Raw genomic sequence first — 16,964 nt, 5'->3', positions numbered from 1 at the left:
TGGGCCCAAGGATTTGTGGAATGACTTGAGATCCTGCTGAATTTGTGGAACAGTTTGTAGTTGGATGAATCTGACAGCTGGCGGAGTCCTTCTGCCAGGTAATCCTTGAGGTTCAAAACAACAGTGGCAAAGCCTTTGTCAGCAGGTGGGATTATAAGGTTGGGACAAGTTTTTAGTTGGTGGATTTCAGTTATTCCTGCAGAGAAGGTTAGTTTGCAACTTGAGGGATTGGAGGAATGCTGGTGAGACAAGGTTCAAGGTTAAGAAATTCCGGGAAGTTTGAGGGTGAATCACAGTTGGAGGAAGAGTGAATCGAGTCAGGCAGAGTTCAACATTGGTCTTTGGTTGAGTCTGATTGGTAGGGTTGGTGGCGAAAAAGTGTTCCACTGTAGGGAACGGGAGAAGGAGAGAAAGCCTTTACCAAGTCCTGCATGATTGAATTTGGGAGTGGAGCAAAAGGTGAGGCCTTTGGAAAGGGCTGATATTTCTTCGGGGTTTTTGGAGGAAAGGTTCACGACTGTGTTTCAGGTCTGTTTAGGTTTTGGATTCTCCTCTTTATCCCATTTCTCACCTACTAATTACACCTAATTCACTTATATCTGGCATCCTCCTCCTTCACACTTATCCACCCACAGACGTGCAACCCACAAAGAGTTTTTTATTTATATTTTTCTTTGATCTCTGTGTGACTTCACGCCAACTTCAGTTGGTTTTCGCCTTCTACTACAGACGTACTCCCACAGGTATCTTCTTGTTTCTCCTTGCTTTATCCATTTCATCATTTTCGTGATTTTTCTCAGGTATTTGGGTATTTTTGTGAATTTTTTGAAGATAATTCTAGATTATTTACATATTTTTTCACGTTTTTTCCACCACTGAGGATCCTTGCTGTTTCTATCTGCGTCAATACAGAAAAGTTTCCTTATCCCTAGTCATAACCCAGTCCTATGTAACTGTTCGTGCATTGTTGCTTGGCTCATGGAATTCCTCCAAATGGCCTTACCATCAAATTACCCAACTATGGCTGCTACCCTTCCTTCCACCATGACCTCCACCTGTTCAGATTACACCAGTTCTTATCCCTCACCAACACAGTCCTGCAAAACCATATCAATCAAGTCAATACCTCCTTGCAATACCTTGTCTCCATCCGTAAAATTCTCCTGCTATACAATCCCAAATTCCTGGATCCCACAACACACATTGAAACTTTTGCCTTCCAGAACAATATGTCCAACTCCACCTGAAAAAAACTCTCCACCCTGATCACTTCCTCCTCCCATCTTTGACTACCACTGTCCAAACCTGCCCCATATCCTCTCGTAGCTGACAAACACTGTCTTGCAGACCTACTACATACCCCACCATTCAAAATTCCCTCCCAGCACCACACAGAATCCAGACCCAAAACACAGTACTGAGTCTTTCCTCCAAAACCCTTAGCACACCGTACAAATATCAGTCCTTTCCGAAGACCTCACCTTTTGCTATACTCCCAAATTCAGACATGCAGGACTTGTTAAAGAGCTTCTATTCTTCTCCTGGGCCCTACACTTTTTCACCACCAACCCTACTGATCAGACTCCACAACCTTATAATCCTACCAGCAGACAAAGGCTCCACCACTTTTGTCTTTAACTGTAAGGATTACCTGGCAGAAGGACTCTGTGAGCTATCAGATTCATCTAATTACAAACCCTACCACAGTGAACCCATTCCAGAAATTCAGCAGAATCTCCAGTCTTTCCTAAAAATCCTTAGATCCATCCCAGAACCTTTCCCTGGAGTCAATGTCTCTCCTCACCCCTACCACTCCCCGCACTCCTATCTTGTAAATGCTTCCAAAAACCCGTAAACCCAACCATGCAGGACACCCCATTGTGGACAGTCACTGTGTCCCCACTGAGCAAATCTCTGCTTTCATAGACCTACACCTTCAGCCTATCCCGCAATCTACACTCCTATATAAAAGATAACTACTATTTTCTCCACCGACTCGCCACAGTTCCCGTCCCATTACCACACAGTTCCCCGCTCGTCACTATTCATGCCACCTCCTTTACTCTAACATCTGTAATGCCCATACTCTTACTGCTATTGAACACTATTTTTTCCAATGCCCAATTGATTCCAAACCAATGACCTCCTTCCTAGTTGCCATGACCAGCTATAGTCTTACCCACAATTACTATTTCTTCTTATGCATTACCCACAAACAACATCCTATGTGAACATATTCATATACCATCTAGAGGAATCCTAAACCCCTCTACTGGTTCAGCTTCACTAATAACATTTTTGTGATCTGAATCTAGAATGAGGACACCCTATCCACATTCCTTCAGAACCTCAACACCATCACCGTCATTTGCTTCACCTTGTCCTACTGAACCCATTAAGCTATCTTCCTCAATGTTGAGCTCCACCTCAAAGATGGCTGTATCAGTACCCCAGTCGATATCAAAACATACCAACAACCACAATACCCCCACTTCGACTGCTGCCACCCATTCCATACCAAGAAGTCCCTTCTATATGGCCTAGCCACCCAAGGCTGTTTTATCTGCAGTAAGGAGCAGTCTCTCAAAATTCAAAATACACCCAGGGTCTCACTGAGGCCTTTGAAGGCCAAAATAAACCTCCTCCCCCCAATCTTGTACAAAAACAGATCTCCCTTGTCTTACATATCCAGTCACCTACCACCTCCCTACTCCCACTGCCTAGCAGCACAGGAGCATTCCCCTCATGACTCGGTACTAGCCAAGGTGGGAGCAACTGAATTGCATTCTCCGTCAGGGTTTCAACTGACTCTCATCATGCCTTGAAATGAGAAATGCCCTACCCACTACCCTTCCAACCATGGCGCCCCCTCCTCACACAACAAACCTACACAGTATCCTTGTCCACCCCTATGCAACTCCTGCTACCATCCCCTTGCCTCATGGCTCATTTATCTGTAACAGTCCCCAAGACTTGTCCCATAAATCCTCCCACCACCAACTACTCCAGTCCAGTCACAAATATGACCTGTACCATCATAGGCAGGACTACCTGTGAAACCAGTCATGTGATCTCCAACCACTGTGCTGTTTTTTATGTGAGCATGACATCCAACAAGTCCTACAAGACATTCTTCATTTCAACGACTGCTTCGCAGTCTGTGGCATCTGGAACCTTCCCACCAACACCAGCTTTTCTGAATTGCGCAGGTGGGAAGTCTCCTTGCCATACATCCTACATTCCCATAAATCTCCTGGCCTCAACCTTTGTTAGTCATTGTCATTACCGATCTGGTTCTTTCCTTGTTCTCATTCCAGTGCTACACAGCCCTTTATTCCACCAACACACCCAGTCTTTTTACTTCCCTCCTTTTGTTCCACCCCGCCTCCCCCCACCCTCTCTATGCCACCTTCTGTCTAACATCCCAATTGCACCTAGCTGCCCTACCCTCTTTCCATCTTGTCCCTGCATATTCTGGCAGCAGCACTTTATTATCCCCTAAACTTACCGTACCATCGCTCCCCTCCCTGCCCCACCTCTTCCTTACTCCCATTCAGTTGCCTCCCTCACCATGCACAGCTTTTCATATTTGTGCTTCAGCTACCAGAGACTGTGGTCGTGTGTGCATGTGTATGTTTTTTTGTTCTTTTTGTTGTGCCTACCTGTGACTCAGAATCTCCACTACATTGTACGTAGCAACCATCATTTCCATAATATTGTTAAATAACAGCCGAGTTAGTCATATGGCAATCTCAGTTCTGTATGTGTCGTTGAAGCAAACAGCTATTTTTTTGGACATAGTGCTATTGAGTGCTGTGTTCAAAATTACGAGTTATGTATTTTCAAATTTAAGACATGGAGATTTTTTCCTCAGAGCTGATCAATTGGTTTAGAGACAGTACATACAAATAATAACATACAGTATTCATGCATGGATGTTGTTATTTCATTAACTTCATCAAGATGTGTTCTGATTTCTGATACTTCAGTTAATGATTCCACCTCATACTTGATTGATGTATGTTTTAGAATAACACCAGAATTATGAAGATTAATAAGACAAGATTTTCACTTGTCAGGTTTGTTATGCAAGTAGTTGGACAATGCCGATCCTAACCCTACATATATGATGTTAAGGTTTTAATGGTCCATTTAGATAAAGGCTGCTCAGTGATGAATTACAGTTATGTTGCTTCATGCCATTACTGCATAACGAGGTTTAATTTAACATGATAAATTCACAGTATTGTTTCCTATGACAAAGGTGTTGGGGTTAGATGTTACTTGTATTTCAGGTACTCATAATTTATAGCAGACTTATTTCATACTCGGTACATTTGATAACGGTGACTGAGTTTCACAGAAAGTAGTCATATAAGCTACCTGTAATTTACTGTGTAACGCCTGGATGGCTTTACTCCTATACTGAAAAATAAATTTGAAAAAAAAAAATTTCCTGTTGGAATAATTGTTATGCTTATATATTTCAATTTTTTCACTATATAGTTGTGGATGATATGTTGTGATAGTAGATAAAATTTTTGTTTTGGAAACTTCACTTCGTGATTTTCTGACTGAAGTGCATTCTCTACTACAGCTGTTTCGCCTAGTTGGGAAAACTGATGTTTGTTCAGTCTTGTATTCATGCTCCTCTTGGTCACTTTTATGTACATGTTTCCACAAGTACAGGGAATCTTATATATGCCACTTGTTGACAGAGAGGGAGTTTGTCTTTTACACATCAAAGAGCTTGATGTGTTTCCTTCGTTGGTCTAAAAACCAGTCTGCTATTATGTTTCTGTGATATTTTGCTGACTCGATCAGTTACTTTTTTGATAAAAGGGAGAGAAACTATATTCTTCCACCACTGTGTTTTATTATTATCCTTTTTCCTACTGTTATTCAGTCGTAGAACCCTATTTACTTGTTTACACGAATAGCCATTCATCTCTAAAGCCTGCTTCATATGTTTTAATTTGGTGTCCAGGTTTTGCGGCATAAAAATTCTTATGGCTCTGTCAACAATACCACTATTTTGTTGTGGATGATGGTTTGAGTTCTTACGCAAATATCTATCAGTATGTGTGACTTTCCACATTTTCTAGAGCTGATTGAGTTTTTCCATATAAATATTAGTGGTCACAAAATTACAAGAACATGGTTAATGCAACATCCATTCTGACATCAAGAACTTGCTCAAAGTTCATCATTCTACACTCCTGGAAATGGAAAAAAGAACACATTGATACCGGTGTGTCAGACCCACCATACTGCTCCGGACACTGCGAGAGGGCTGTACAAGCAATGATCACACGCACGGCACAGCGGACACACCAGGAACTGCGGTGTTGGCCGTCGAATGGCGCTAGCTGCGCAGCATTTGTGCACCGCCGCCGTCAGTGTCAGCCAGTTTGCCGTGGCATACGGAGCTCCATCACAGTCTTTAACACTGGTAGCATGCCGCGACAGCGTGGACGTGAACCGTATGTGCAGTTGACGGACTTTGAGCGAGGGCGTATAGTGGGCATGCGGGAGGCCGGGTGGACGTACCGCCGAATTGCTCAACACGTGGGGCGTGAGGTCTCCACAGTACATCGATGTTGTCGCCAGTGGTCGGCGGAAGGTGCACGTGCCCGTCGACCTGGGACCGGACCGCAGCGACGCACGGATGCACGCCAAGACCGTAGGATCCTACGCAGTGCCGTAGGGGACCGTACCGCCACTTCCCAGCAAATTAGGGACACTGTTGCTCCTGGGGTATCGGCGAGGACCATTCGCAACCGTCTCCATGAAGCTGGGCTACGGTCCCGCACACCGTTAGGCCGTCTTCCGCTCACGCCCCAACATCGTGCAGCCCGCCTCCAGTGGTGTCGCAACAGGCGTGAATGGAGGGACGAATGGAGACGTGTCGTCTTCAGCGATGAGAGTCGCTTCTGCCTTGGTGCCAATGATGGTCGTATGCGTGTCTGGCGCCGTGCAGGTGAGCGCCACAATCAGGACTGCATACGACCGAGGCACACAGGGCGAACACCCGGCATCATGGTGTGGGGAGCGATCTCCTACACTGGCCGTACACCACTGGTGATCGTCGAGGGGACACTGAATAGTGCACGGTACATCCAAACCGTCATCGAACCCATCGTTCTACCATTCCTAGACCGGCAAGGGAACTTGCTGTTCCAACAGGACAATGCACGTCCGCATGTATCCCGTGCCACCCAACGTGCTCTAGAAGGTGTAAGTCAACTACCCTGGCCAGCAAGATCTCCGGATCTGTCCCCCATTGAGCATGTTTGGGACTGGATGAAGCGTCGTCTCACGCGGTCTTCACGTCCAGCACGAACGCTGGTCCAACTGAGGCACCAGGTGGAAATGGCATGGCAAGCCGTTCCACAGGACTACATCCAGCATCTCTACGATCGTCTCCATGGGAGAATAGCAGCCTGCATTGCTGCGAAAGGTGGATATACACTGTACTTGTGCCGACATTGTGCGTGCTCTGTTGCCTGTGTCTATGTGCCTGTGGTTCTGTCAGTGTGATCATGTGATGTATCTGACCCCAGGAATGTGTCAATAAAGTGTCCCCTTCCTGGGACAATGAATTCACGGTGTTCTCATTTCAATTTCCAGGAGTGTATTAGAACTGACTGGAAGTAAGTCAGTCTAAAAAGAGCAATGCCTTATTTCTAGTCAATTCCAGCGGAATGATTAAGTTTATGAACAAGTTGTTGGTGTTGTAATGGGTAAGCCACTGGATCCTGCAATCACTAATTTTCACAGGGAAAAGTTTGAACAGTCAATGCTATAAAATGCAAACACAAAACCTTATTGATGATATCAAACAGACTGTGATACATTCATGGTTTGGTCACATGGTAAAAAAGTTTTGGAGGAATCCTTTACTTATTTGAATAGTACAAAACCAAAAATCCAGTTTCCCATGGAGATGGAGAAAGACAACAAAATATTATTCTTGGATGGAAGGTTAAAACTTAAAGTTTTTCGGAAAGTTACACATTCACTGAGATATTTGCATAAGAATTCAAACCATCATCTACAACAAAAGAGAGGTGTTATTAAAAATATTGTTGACAGAGCCATAAGAAATTGCATGCCAGAACACCTGGATGCTGAATTAAGACATCTGAAGAAGGCTTTTGAGAGTAATGCCTATTCAAGTAAACAAGTAAATACAGTTCAAAAGCAAATAATGGTAGGGAACAGGTGAACAATAAAAACACAGTGACTGAAGAATAAATTTTCTCTACCTTTTATAAAAAATGACTGTTCAGGTCAGCCTGATTTTCCAGAAACATGACATCAGATCAATTTTTAGACCAACTAAGAAAGTATGTCAAGCACTCTGATCTGTAAAGGATGAACTCCCTCCCCTGTCAGCAAGTGGAGTAGGTAAGATTCTGTGTACTGAACCAGTTCGCAACTGTTTGTGTTGGCACATCTGGACTCACAAGCCCTCTTATCTGTGCTGTGGTTGCCGTACCAGCTGCCAATAATGCCCTTAATATATGTCAACCCTGGTGGGTGTCTGATTTGTGGACATCCAGAACCTCGTTTAAGGGTGTGAGAATGTTCATGTAACCACTGATACTAAAACCACTGCATAACCGATGTAGCACGTCCAACGTGTAGGGCAGGACCACCCTGCAGCCAGGAAGGCCACAATTTGATCCTTCTCAGACTCGTTCAGTTGGCTGTAGGAAGCACAAGAGCATCTCCTGGTATAGTTACATGGGTTACTTCACACATTTGCACCACACTGTGCCTTCTGACTGTGAGCAGCCCTTATTAAAGGGTAGACATATATGGTGCTCTGGTAGCTATGCAACTATGCTACCTGTTGATGATCAATGTTGAAACAATTATCAGTACATCTACTATCCCCTAGGTGGCATATGCCGTTACCATATCAGTGTCTTCCCAGTTGTATTTTTCTTTCCCAGCAGTGTACATACATATCTAATTTTTTAAAAGCAATAGTCTGTATCAGCCACGTGGCAACACAGCTAAGGTGAAAGTGTTGTTGCCCTGGACAGAAATTTTGCTTGATCGAGCTGTAAGGCCTGAACAGTGCCATCGTAACACTAGATGGAAATTTGATTCATTACTCTGGCTGCTTGCCATACTTTGACAAACATAAAGAAAGGATGAAACTTTTAGTATGTTGAATGCCCAATCATTCAAAATATGAAGGCACTTTGTGTTACATTAACTATCAATAAAATCATTTCTTGAGAAGGAATGCCATTTGTTTGTATTCTTACTACTCTTGTTCTTTGGAACAGTTAACTGAACAATTCTGCATTATCACACAATATTATCCTATAATACACGAGTGAAGGTAACCATTCAAAATTTGCAAGCATTTCTGTGTGCAACCAAAACCCTTTAAGTACAAAATAGGCCGAACCAATTTGTTTGTGTGTGCATTTCTTTTCAGTGTTTATAATACACCTGGGCACCAAAGAATTAAATTTAGAGAGTTTTATGACTACAGGTATTACTGGAATTACAACAACTTTTCTTTAATTTCTTAGAATGAATTTTTGTGAGATTAAGAGAAAGTACTTGGTGTGTGTGTGTGTGTGTGTGTGTGTGTGTGTGTGTGTGTGTGTGTGTGTCTGTTCAACTACTTTTTCCACTTTAAATTTTTACAACGGTTATTAACAGAACTGGAAAAGTTTATTCCTAAAAGTTCAATCTTTCACAAACCTTGAGAACATTCAGAGAATAGCTTCTGTTGAGCACAGTCTTGAAATTTTTCATTATCTTGTAAGGAAGTCCTATCTGGAATATCACCACTGACTCCATCCATGACATCCACAGGCTCACTTGGAACATTTGAATAACTGATTCCTTCTTGCAGTCTAAGGATGCACACTGCAATATGCATGTCCAGTGCCTTGCTACAAAGTGATAGTTACATTATACTGAGTATTGTATTTTTATTGTGCAATTCTGAATATTTTTCAAACTTGAAAAAAATTACTGTTACTTACTGTATGACACTGAAGTACATAGAGAGACCATGTTGTTCACAGTTCTGCCAGTCTGCCTTATAACCCACCAGCAAAATGTTTGGTTTTAGTTTGCCAATTCCAGCTGTCTGTAATAAAGCACTCGCTCCATTTTTAAAATCTGTTTCATCGATATATGTGTAGAACGCTTTTATCTTGTTCAACTGGAACCAACTCTGGGCGTCAAGTATTAGTCTATTGGATTGTCTTCGATTCATTACAGTCTATAAACACATTTAGCAATGACACCAATGCATTTCATATAATCTTATAGATGCTTAAATCTTAATGTACTAATGAGCTACTTTTAACCATGAACTACAAAATAGAGTAACTGCATGGAGGGGAGATTAGGAGGTAGGGTAGACAGAATAGATGGAAGAATTTTTTGTTTTCAATAACATCCTTTTATTCAGGCCAGGTAAGAGAATGTTTGTCAATATGGCGTTGTACTCTTATACTACAATGATTCATTTAATAAGCACCGTATGCTGAACTGACTCGTTACCCTCTTAACTCGACCTGAATACATGAAAAAAATTCCCCTGTGGTTAATCTTCCTAATATATCAAGTAACTGCACAAATTTAACTATGTAGTGACAAGTGGCGTTGTGCCGTGACTATCATACAAATGTATATTGAAATTTACTGTACTTGTGTGTTCATAGTCAAAAACATTTATTTTATGGGATAAGAAACTATTGTATTCTGAAGTATTGGTTGCTAGAAAACTGATATAAATGAATGCGAACAAGAAGTTATTTGTTTAATTTTAAATCCAAAACATTATTTTACATTATTATGAAAAGGATGGTTGTTACCAATAGTGAAGGTGCTAAATCGCAGATATGCACAACAAAAATATTATCAGAAAATAAGCCTTCAGCCAATGAGGCCTTTACGGAAGGAAGAAAACACACACACACACACACACACACACACACACACACACACACACACACACACACACACACACGACTAGTCTGGCTACTCTCTCTCTCTCTCTCTCTCTCTCTCTCTCTCTCTCTCTCTCTCTCTCTCTGTGTGTGTGTGTGTGTGTGTGTGTGTGTGTGTGTGTGTGTGAGAGAGAGAGAGAGAGAGAGAGAGAGAGAGAGAGAGAGAGAGAGAGAGAGAGAGAGAGATCTCCAATTAAGGCCTTCTTGGCTGAAAGCTCATTTTCTGATAGTCTTCTTGTTGGGCCTATTTGCAGCTCAGCATCTCCCCTATATGGTGAGTAGCAACTATCCTTTTCACAACATTGTTACATATTTTTACATGTTATTCATGGTCAATAATTGTGTGCTGATACTGATATTTATGTTTATAATATCCGAACCACTGAAGTGCGTGAGAGAGGGCACTTTCTACTGTATCACTTGCTAAGACTTTTTCCCTGTTCCATTCTTATATGGAGTGGAGGAAAAATGATTGCTTAAATGCCCCTCAACATGCTGTAATTGGACTAATGGTGTCTTTGCGGTCCCCATGAGAGTATATGGGGTGACTGTATATTCGTAGCTTCCTAACTAAATACTGGTTCTTGAGAACTTTTAAGTAGTGTTTTGTTTCGCTGTTTATGTCTATCTTCTAGTACATACCAGCTCAGACTTCTTAACATCTTTGTCACTCCATCCCAAGAGTCAGACAAATCTATGACCATACATGCTGTGTCTCATTTTATATTTTCAATATCCTGATTGTTTTATTTGATATGTGTCCCACACACTAGCAATGCTCTAGGATGGGTTGGACAAGTTTTTTGTAAGCCATCTCCTTTGTAGACAGATTCATTGCTCAGATACCAGGAAAATGCAGTCGAAGTCTGCCACCTGCTTTACTTCTGATTGAGCCTAATTGACCATCCAATTTTCACATATAAAAATACTTGCGTGTAACAGTTTTTGGACGAATTCTCTGCTCACAGGTGCGACTTATTGGTATTTCAGTCATATATATACTATTTTTTTTGCATTTTGAGAAAGACACAATCTTTTATTTAAAGCAAGTTGTAATATTTGCACCCCTTCAAATTTTATCAAGATTTGACTAAATATCTGAGAAACTTTTTTCCCTTCAAACAGGACTTCATTATAGGTATTGTCAACAGGTTTTGGTTTTGACTGAAATACTTAAAAGTATTACATACCTTAATGATATGACCACAGATCAAGAGCGATGAGTTCTTTGTAATGAGATGAGCAAAATGCACAAGTGGTGGTCGCTGGCTTGGTCTGCCAGTGAGTACTAATATTTGTGGATTGTAATTCTTAACATGCTCTAAAACTTGATTTAGTTGCTGCACAGATAACAGAGCATACTTATAAGTCTGTGCTTGAGTTGATGAACCCCAGTTCACATCTAAAAAGAGAATGAAAACATAAAAACAAGACAAGTACTTATTGAACATACCAAATTGAGGAGATTACAGATCCATGCCATCACTAATTGGAAACTGCATAAATGCATGAATTCTGTGAAAATTCACTAAAACAGAAATGTTACGGAAAGTTTAAACTACATTTCAATTCTTGCATGAACTGTGTCCTACAAGTTTGAATCTGGCAGTAACTTAATCCTTATACAAAAATTGCAGATACTTTTATGACCCTTTCATAGGGCTCTGTAGCATCAGATGTTTTCCTTTCTTGCTTTACTTCTTTGCAGATGTATGTATTGCGTAGTGCTATAATTGTGATCATCATATAAGGATGCTGACACAGACAGGTAACTTGGCAAAGAGTATAACAGGAGCCCTTGTAAGCACTCTGGACCCATTTCTAATAACCTTATCATTGAGTGATAAAGCTTTTTCATATTCTTATAGTACTGCTTAACACTTAAATGAATGCAAGTAATTGAAGTAAGCAAACTGTTTGATGCTGGTAACCCCAGTATCCAAAATTACTGTAGTTGTGGTTGTTGCTAGGCTACTCTCATTACTAAGAATTATTTTTTGTAGGGTAACAGAGCACAACTTTTTTGATCTGGTGTTCTTACGCCCAGTTTTATCAGAATTTATCAACTCAGTGGTCATGGGCAAGCAATTTCCTACAGACATGTTCACATGTTGCCTTTGATTGTGGCACTATACACAATCATTAACCTGGCTCCAGGGACGTAGGGTCCCCGTCCCTATTCCTCCACTGGGGTAATTCCTGTCTGGTGCGTCCACATTGCAGGGATGGGCATCCTACACTTCAGTAGGTCGGACTGATAGGATGGCTGAGTTCAGGCAGGGACCCAATCCTGTGGGGTATAACATGGAGCCCATGCCCAGGGTTACAGGGTGAAGACCTTAATGGTAACGACGGCGGAGAAGAAAGACTTTGGAAAAGCGTAGCTGGCAGATGAGGCAACCCTCCTTTCTGGGGATTAAATGAGAAGGGAACCACTGGCTTGTGGTGGAGGAGAAACTCCTAAGGCTAGGTGAGACAACCCCAACAGAAAATCCTTTCTTGCGTTAGGCGTAACAAGCCAGTAGAAAGTCTTCATATATTGCTTTCAAAACACAGACGAGCCTCGGAACGAACCACTCAGGATCTGACTCCACTGCTTCTTCATGTACTGGTGTGAAAGATGGGAGAACTGATGATATTCATCAGTACAAGAAAATGAAACCAAATGGACTAAAAAATAACCTAAATACTGGCACCCTTAATTAACCCTCAACGGAAAAAATGGAAGAAATGACAGATGTACTAACAAGAGAGAAAGTTAGATATTTTGGGATTTAGCGAAATGAAGTGGAAGGAAAAAGGTGAGAAGAATTTGAGAGGAGGAGGAAAACTGTACTAGAGTGGGAATAACAGACTTGGAAGAAATGGTGTGGCAGTGATGATGAATAAGAATGTACAAAACTGTATTAAAAGTGAGAGATATGTATCAGACAGGATCATAATCTTAAACCTGAGATTCCAAAAAGAAACACTAAAAGTTATCCAGATTTATGCACCTCAACTGGGATGTAGAGAAGAAGAGAAGATGGACTTTGAAATTGAGTTAGGAACCATATGGAGAGTGCTAATATAGTGATGGGAGATTTTAATGCACATGTAGGCAGACTCACAAAGGGATTTGAGCAAGTGTTGGGATGTTTTGGATATGGAGGCAGAAATGAAGAAGGGGAAAGACTCCTGGATTTGTGCCAGAGGAATGGAATGAAAATAGCAAACAGCTGGTTTATGAAGAGAGAAAGTCATATTATCACCAGATACAGTTGGGATGGAAAAACCTAGAGTGTAATTTATTATATTCTAGTAGATAGGGAATTGGGAGAGAAAGTAACAAATGTGAAGGTAATTCCAAATATGAGTGCAGATGTAGACCATAGAATACTGGTGGACAATGGAAAATGAATCAGTGTGCAAAAAATAGGAAACAGAAGAAAGTGATGAGGATACGGGATTGGAAACTGAAGGAGAGTGAAAGTTCTGCGAAGTATAGAGAATTAATCTCACAAAAATTTCCAAAAGAAGTTTTCTGCAATGTAGAAAAAGAATGCAGTTTATTCAAAGACACTTTAGTCGAAGCAGGACAAAAAGTATGTGGTAGAACATCTGGAAAGAAAAAAGTAAGAGAGACAAGTTGGTGGGATGACACCACAGTTAGAAGAAAAGAATGGAGCGTGGAGAAAGTTGTGGAAAACTAAAAATGACGAGGACCATAAAAGACATATACAGCAAAAGAAGAAGTGCAAAGAAATAGTGGAAACAGCAAAGAAAAAGGCATGGGAAGAGTTTACAAAGAACCTGAAGAAGTGAAGAAAAATGCTCTATAAAAGGATGAAAAATAAAAGAAAGGCTTCAGAAGTACCAGTAAACAGAGGATGGTACTGTGATTGAAGATCCAGGCAATATAAAAGATCTCTGGAAAGAACATTTTAAGAAACTGTTGAATGCTGAGGAGCAGGTACACGAGGAAACAACAAATAATGGAGAAATTGAGAGCAGTTGGGAAGCAGAATTAGGACAAATTACACGGGAAGAAATGGAAATAGCTGTGAAGAAGATGAATGTGGGGAAAGCCCCAGGACCTGATGAAGTATCAGTGGACATGATAAGAGCAGCAGCTCCAGTGGGAATGCATTGGCTGTATAGAGTACTATCAAGTGTGTGGAGAAATAGTACAATACCTGACAAAGGAGAAGAGAAGACATTGTTCCCATCTTCATAAAAGGCAATAAAAGACTTTGTAAAAACTACAGAGGAATTAACATCTATGAGTCATATGGCCAAGATTTTTGAAAGAATTTTAGTAAATTAAATAAGTGAAGAGATAGAAAAGGAGCCGAGTGAAGAACAGCATGGGTTTAGGAAAGGAAGAAGCACTATCGACATGTTATTTTCTATCCGTCAACTGACGGAAAAAAGTTGGGAGTATAACAAAAGGGTGATAATGGTTTTTATAGACACAGAAAAGGCATACGACTCAGTTAACAGGGAAAGACCCTGGGAAGAAATGAAGAAGATAGATATAGAAGGTAGACACATTAATGTAATAAAGACAATGTACAGAGGACAAAATTGTAGAATTACAACACCATTGGGGAACTCTGAATACTTCGAAATAAGACAAGGATGTAAACAAGGAAGTATTCTATCTCCTGCACTTTTTAGTGTTGTGATGGAGGGAATGGATAGGGCAGTTAAAGACATAGTAAAAGAAAAAGGCAAAACAATGATTTTTGCAGATGATATGGTAATATGGGGTGATAAAGAGGTAGATGTCCAGTTACACCTTTATGCATGGAAGGAAATAATGAAAAGGTATGGATTAAAAATAAATTAAGATAAGAGTGAAGTAATGGTATTTGAAAGAGACAAAGGGATCAATGGAAATATTACTATGAATGGAGAACCCCTCAAAGTAGTAGACAGTTTCACTTATTTAGGGAGTGAAATACCTAGTGATGGAAGAATAACCAACAAAATTAATAGGACGTTACAGAATGGAGGAAATTTCTACCAAACAATAAAACACCTGATTTGGAATAAGGAAGTTTTCAGAAAAAGCAAAACTCCTTATGTATAAGAGTTATTACTTGCCTATTGTCACCTACGGAGGAGAAACCTGGACAATGACAGAAAAGGACTGGAGCAGACTGCAAGCAGGAGAAATGGAATTTCTCAGAGCAGTTAAGGGAATGTAGATATTAGAAAGGACCTTAAGCAAGAAAGTATGAGAGAAGGAATTTTAAAAAAGAGATTAAGCTGGTATGGGCATGTTAAGAGGATGAGTGGGCAGAGACTCCCCAAAATTATGGAAGAACTAAAGATGGATGGAAAAAGACCTAGAGAGCACCCAAGAACACGGTGGAGTGAGAATATCTGTGGAAAGGAGAGGTGTGACATGGCAACAAGTGGAGGAAGGAAAACAGTGGGAGGACTGGACCAAATGGAGAGGACTCATCAGCACCCAGATGTGGCAGTAGCTGGAGCAGGATCCGGATATAGATAGATGTCACATTTTCTGCCTAATTTCTTATTGTTGGTCCCAGTATGAAAGTTTAGTAATGTGAAATAGAATCCTGTTTGTGGTTTACAGTACTTTATTACTTAATGCCGACAAACTAATTACATCTTCAACAGTCTGATGTAAGATACACTGCATATATTTTAAACAGAAAAATCATTGTCAGAGTTTACATACATACCCAAAGGTAAATATATGCAATACCAGTGTTGGTACTAACCATCACCGACCTCTCAGTATCTGCAGACTAATGCAAAATACTCTGCAACAGGTTTATGATCAGAGTGGAACTTTATGTTAATTGCTCAGTTTTGCACCATCCTTGTGACTTGCATGGGTTTTGTTTTCTGGTAAGATGCCTCTTTCACAGTACTCTTGTGACCATAAGAAATTGTTACATGCAGCCTCCTGAATAATGGAGGTAAACATGAACTTGCATTCTCAGAACAATTCAGTAGAGTGCAAAGTACAACAGATCCTGTGTAGACTGGCAAGTCTGTTAATGCACCATACACAGCTATTTAAAACTCAAACTGTGTGCATATTATCATTCACAGCTAGTAAGTTTCTTAACACTGGAAGTTGCCATCAGAATTTAAGTTCATAGCATCATTTGAACACTCAACCACTATAATGGGCAAAACATTAAGACCTGCCTCCCAATACTTGCCCAGAGTCAACAACACCAGCTGATAACCCCTAACTATAAGTTATATCCCATAAGTACTTGGAGGAGAACTTAACAGTTCTGCACACAGCCATTTTGGAGACAATTGGGTGAGATGTGTCAACAGACAGTATGCAATAATTTTCAGAAGATCAATTTGGCCTCTGAGCACCCATTGTGAACTGACAGACAAACTGCCCCATACAACAGTGTGGACAGGAAGTGGGTAAGGAAACTTCTTGAGTACATGATATTAGTGGCATCAGCTACCAAGATGTGTGTCATATATGAACTCCCCAAAGTTCAGCAGTTCTGTCATCTTTTGTGTCAGTGTCATCTATGACTGTATTGTGCAGTATCAAGACAGGATTCTTGAACCTATTGTTAAGCCCTTGAGTCAACATTTCAGTGATGGGTCTGTCTTTCCAAACAATAATGCATTAGCACACTGTGCCCATCTTGTGAACACTGAAATGTGTCAAACGCATTCCTTGTATTTTGCAGTACATCACTTCTTTATTGGCAGGTGTAAAGCAGTTGATGAAATACACATTTTTTGATTAACTTTACCTGGAACTTCCTGGCAGATTAAAACTGTGTGCCTGACCGAGACCCGAACTCAGGACCTTTGCCTTTTGCGGGCAAGTGCTCTACCAACTAAGCGTGAGTCGTGCTTTGGTACTTGCGGGCAAGTGCTCTACCAACTAAGCGTGAGTCGTGCTTTGGTAGCTCAGTTGGTAGAGCACTTGCCTGGGAAAGGCAAAGGTCCCGAGTTCGAGTCTCGGTCAGG

General features: G+C 41.0%; 1 protein-coding gene across 1 annotated transcript in view; it reads right to left on the bottom strand.

The window, feature by feature from the left end:
* Positions 1–16,964, bottom strand: part of LOC124622228 (bumetanide-sensitive sodium-(potassium)-chloride cotransporter-like) — a 229,986-nt gene that overhangs the window by 104,203 nt on the left and 108,819 nt on the right. The window contains exons 11-13 of the mRNA XM_047147881.1: positions 11,183–11,394; positions 9,018–9,259; positions 8,731–8,924 (exon numbers count right to left, since the gene is read on the bottom strand). Coding sequence (XP_047003837.1) covers positions 8,731–8,924; positions 9,018–9,259; positions 11,183–11,394 — 648 coding nt within the window. The remainder of the gene's footprint in view (positions 1–8,730; positions 8,925–9,017; positions 9,260–11,182; positions 11,395–16,964) is intronic.

Source organism: Schistocerca americana, chromosome 7 (genome assembly GCF_021461395.2).
Source record: "Schistocerca americana isolate TAMUIC-IGC-003095 chromosome 7, iqSchAmer2.1, whole genome shotgun sequence".
In the NCBI taxonomy this organism is placed as follows: Eukaryota; Metazoa; Arthropoda; class Insecta; order Orthoptera; family Acrididae; genus Schistocerca; species Schistocerca americana.
This window is presented reverse-complemented; position numbering and strand designations above follow the sequence as displayed.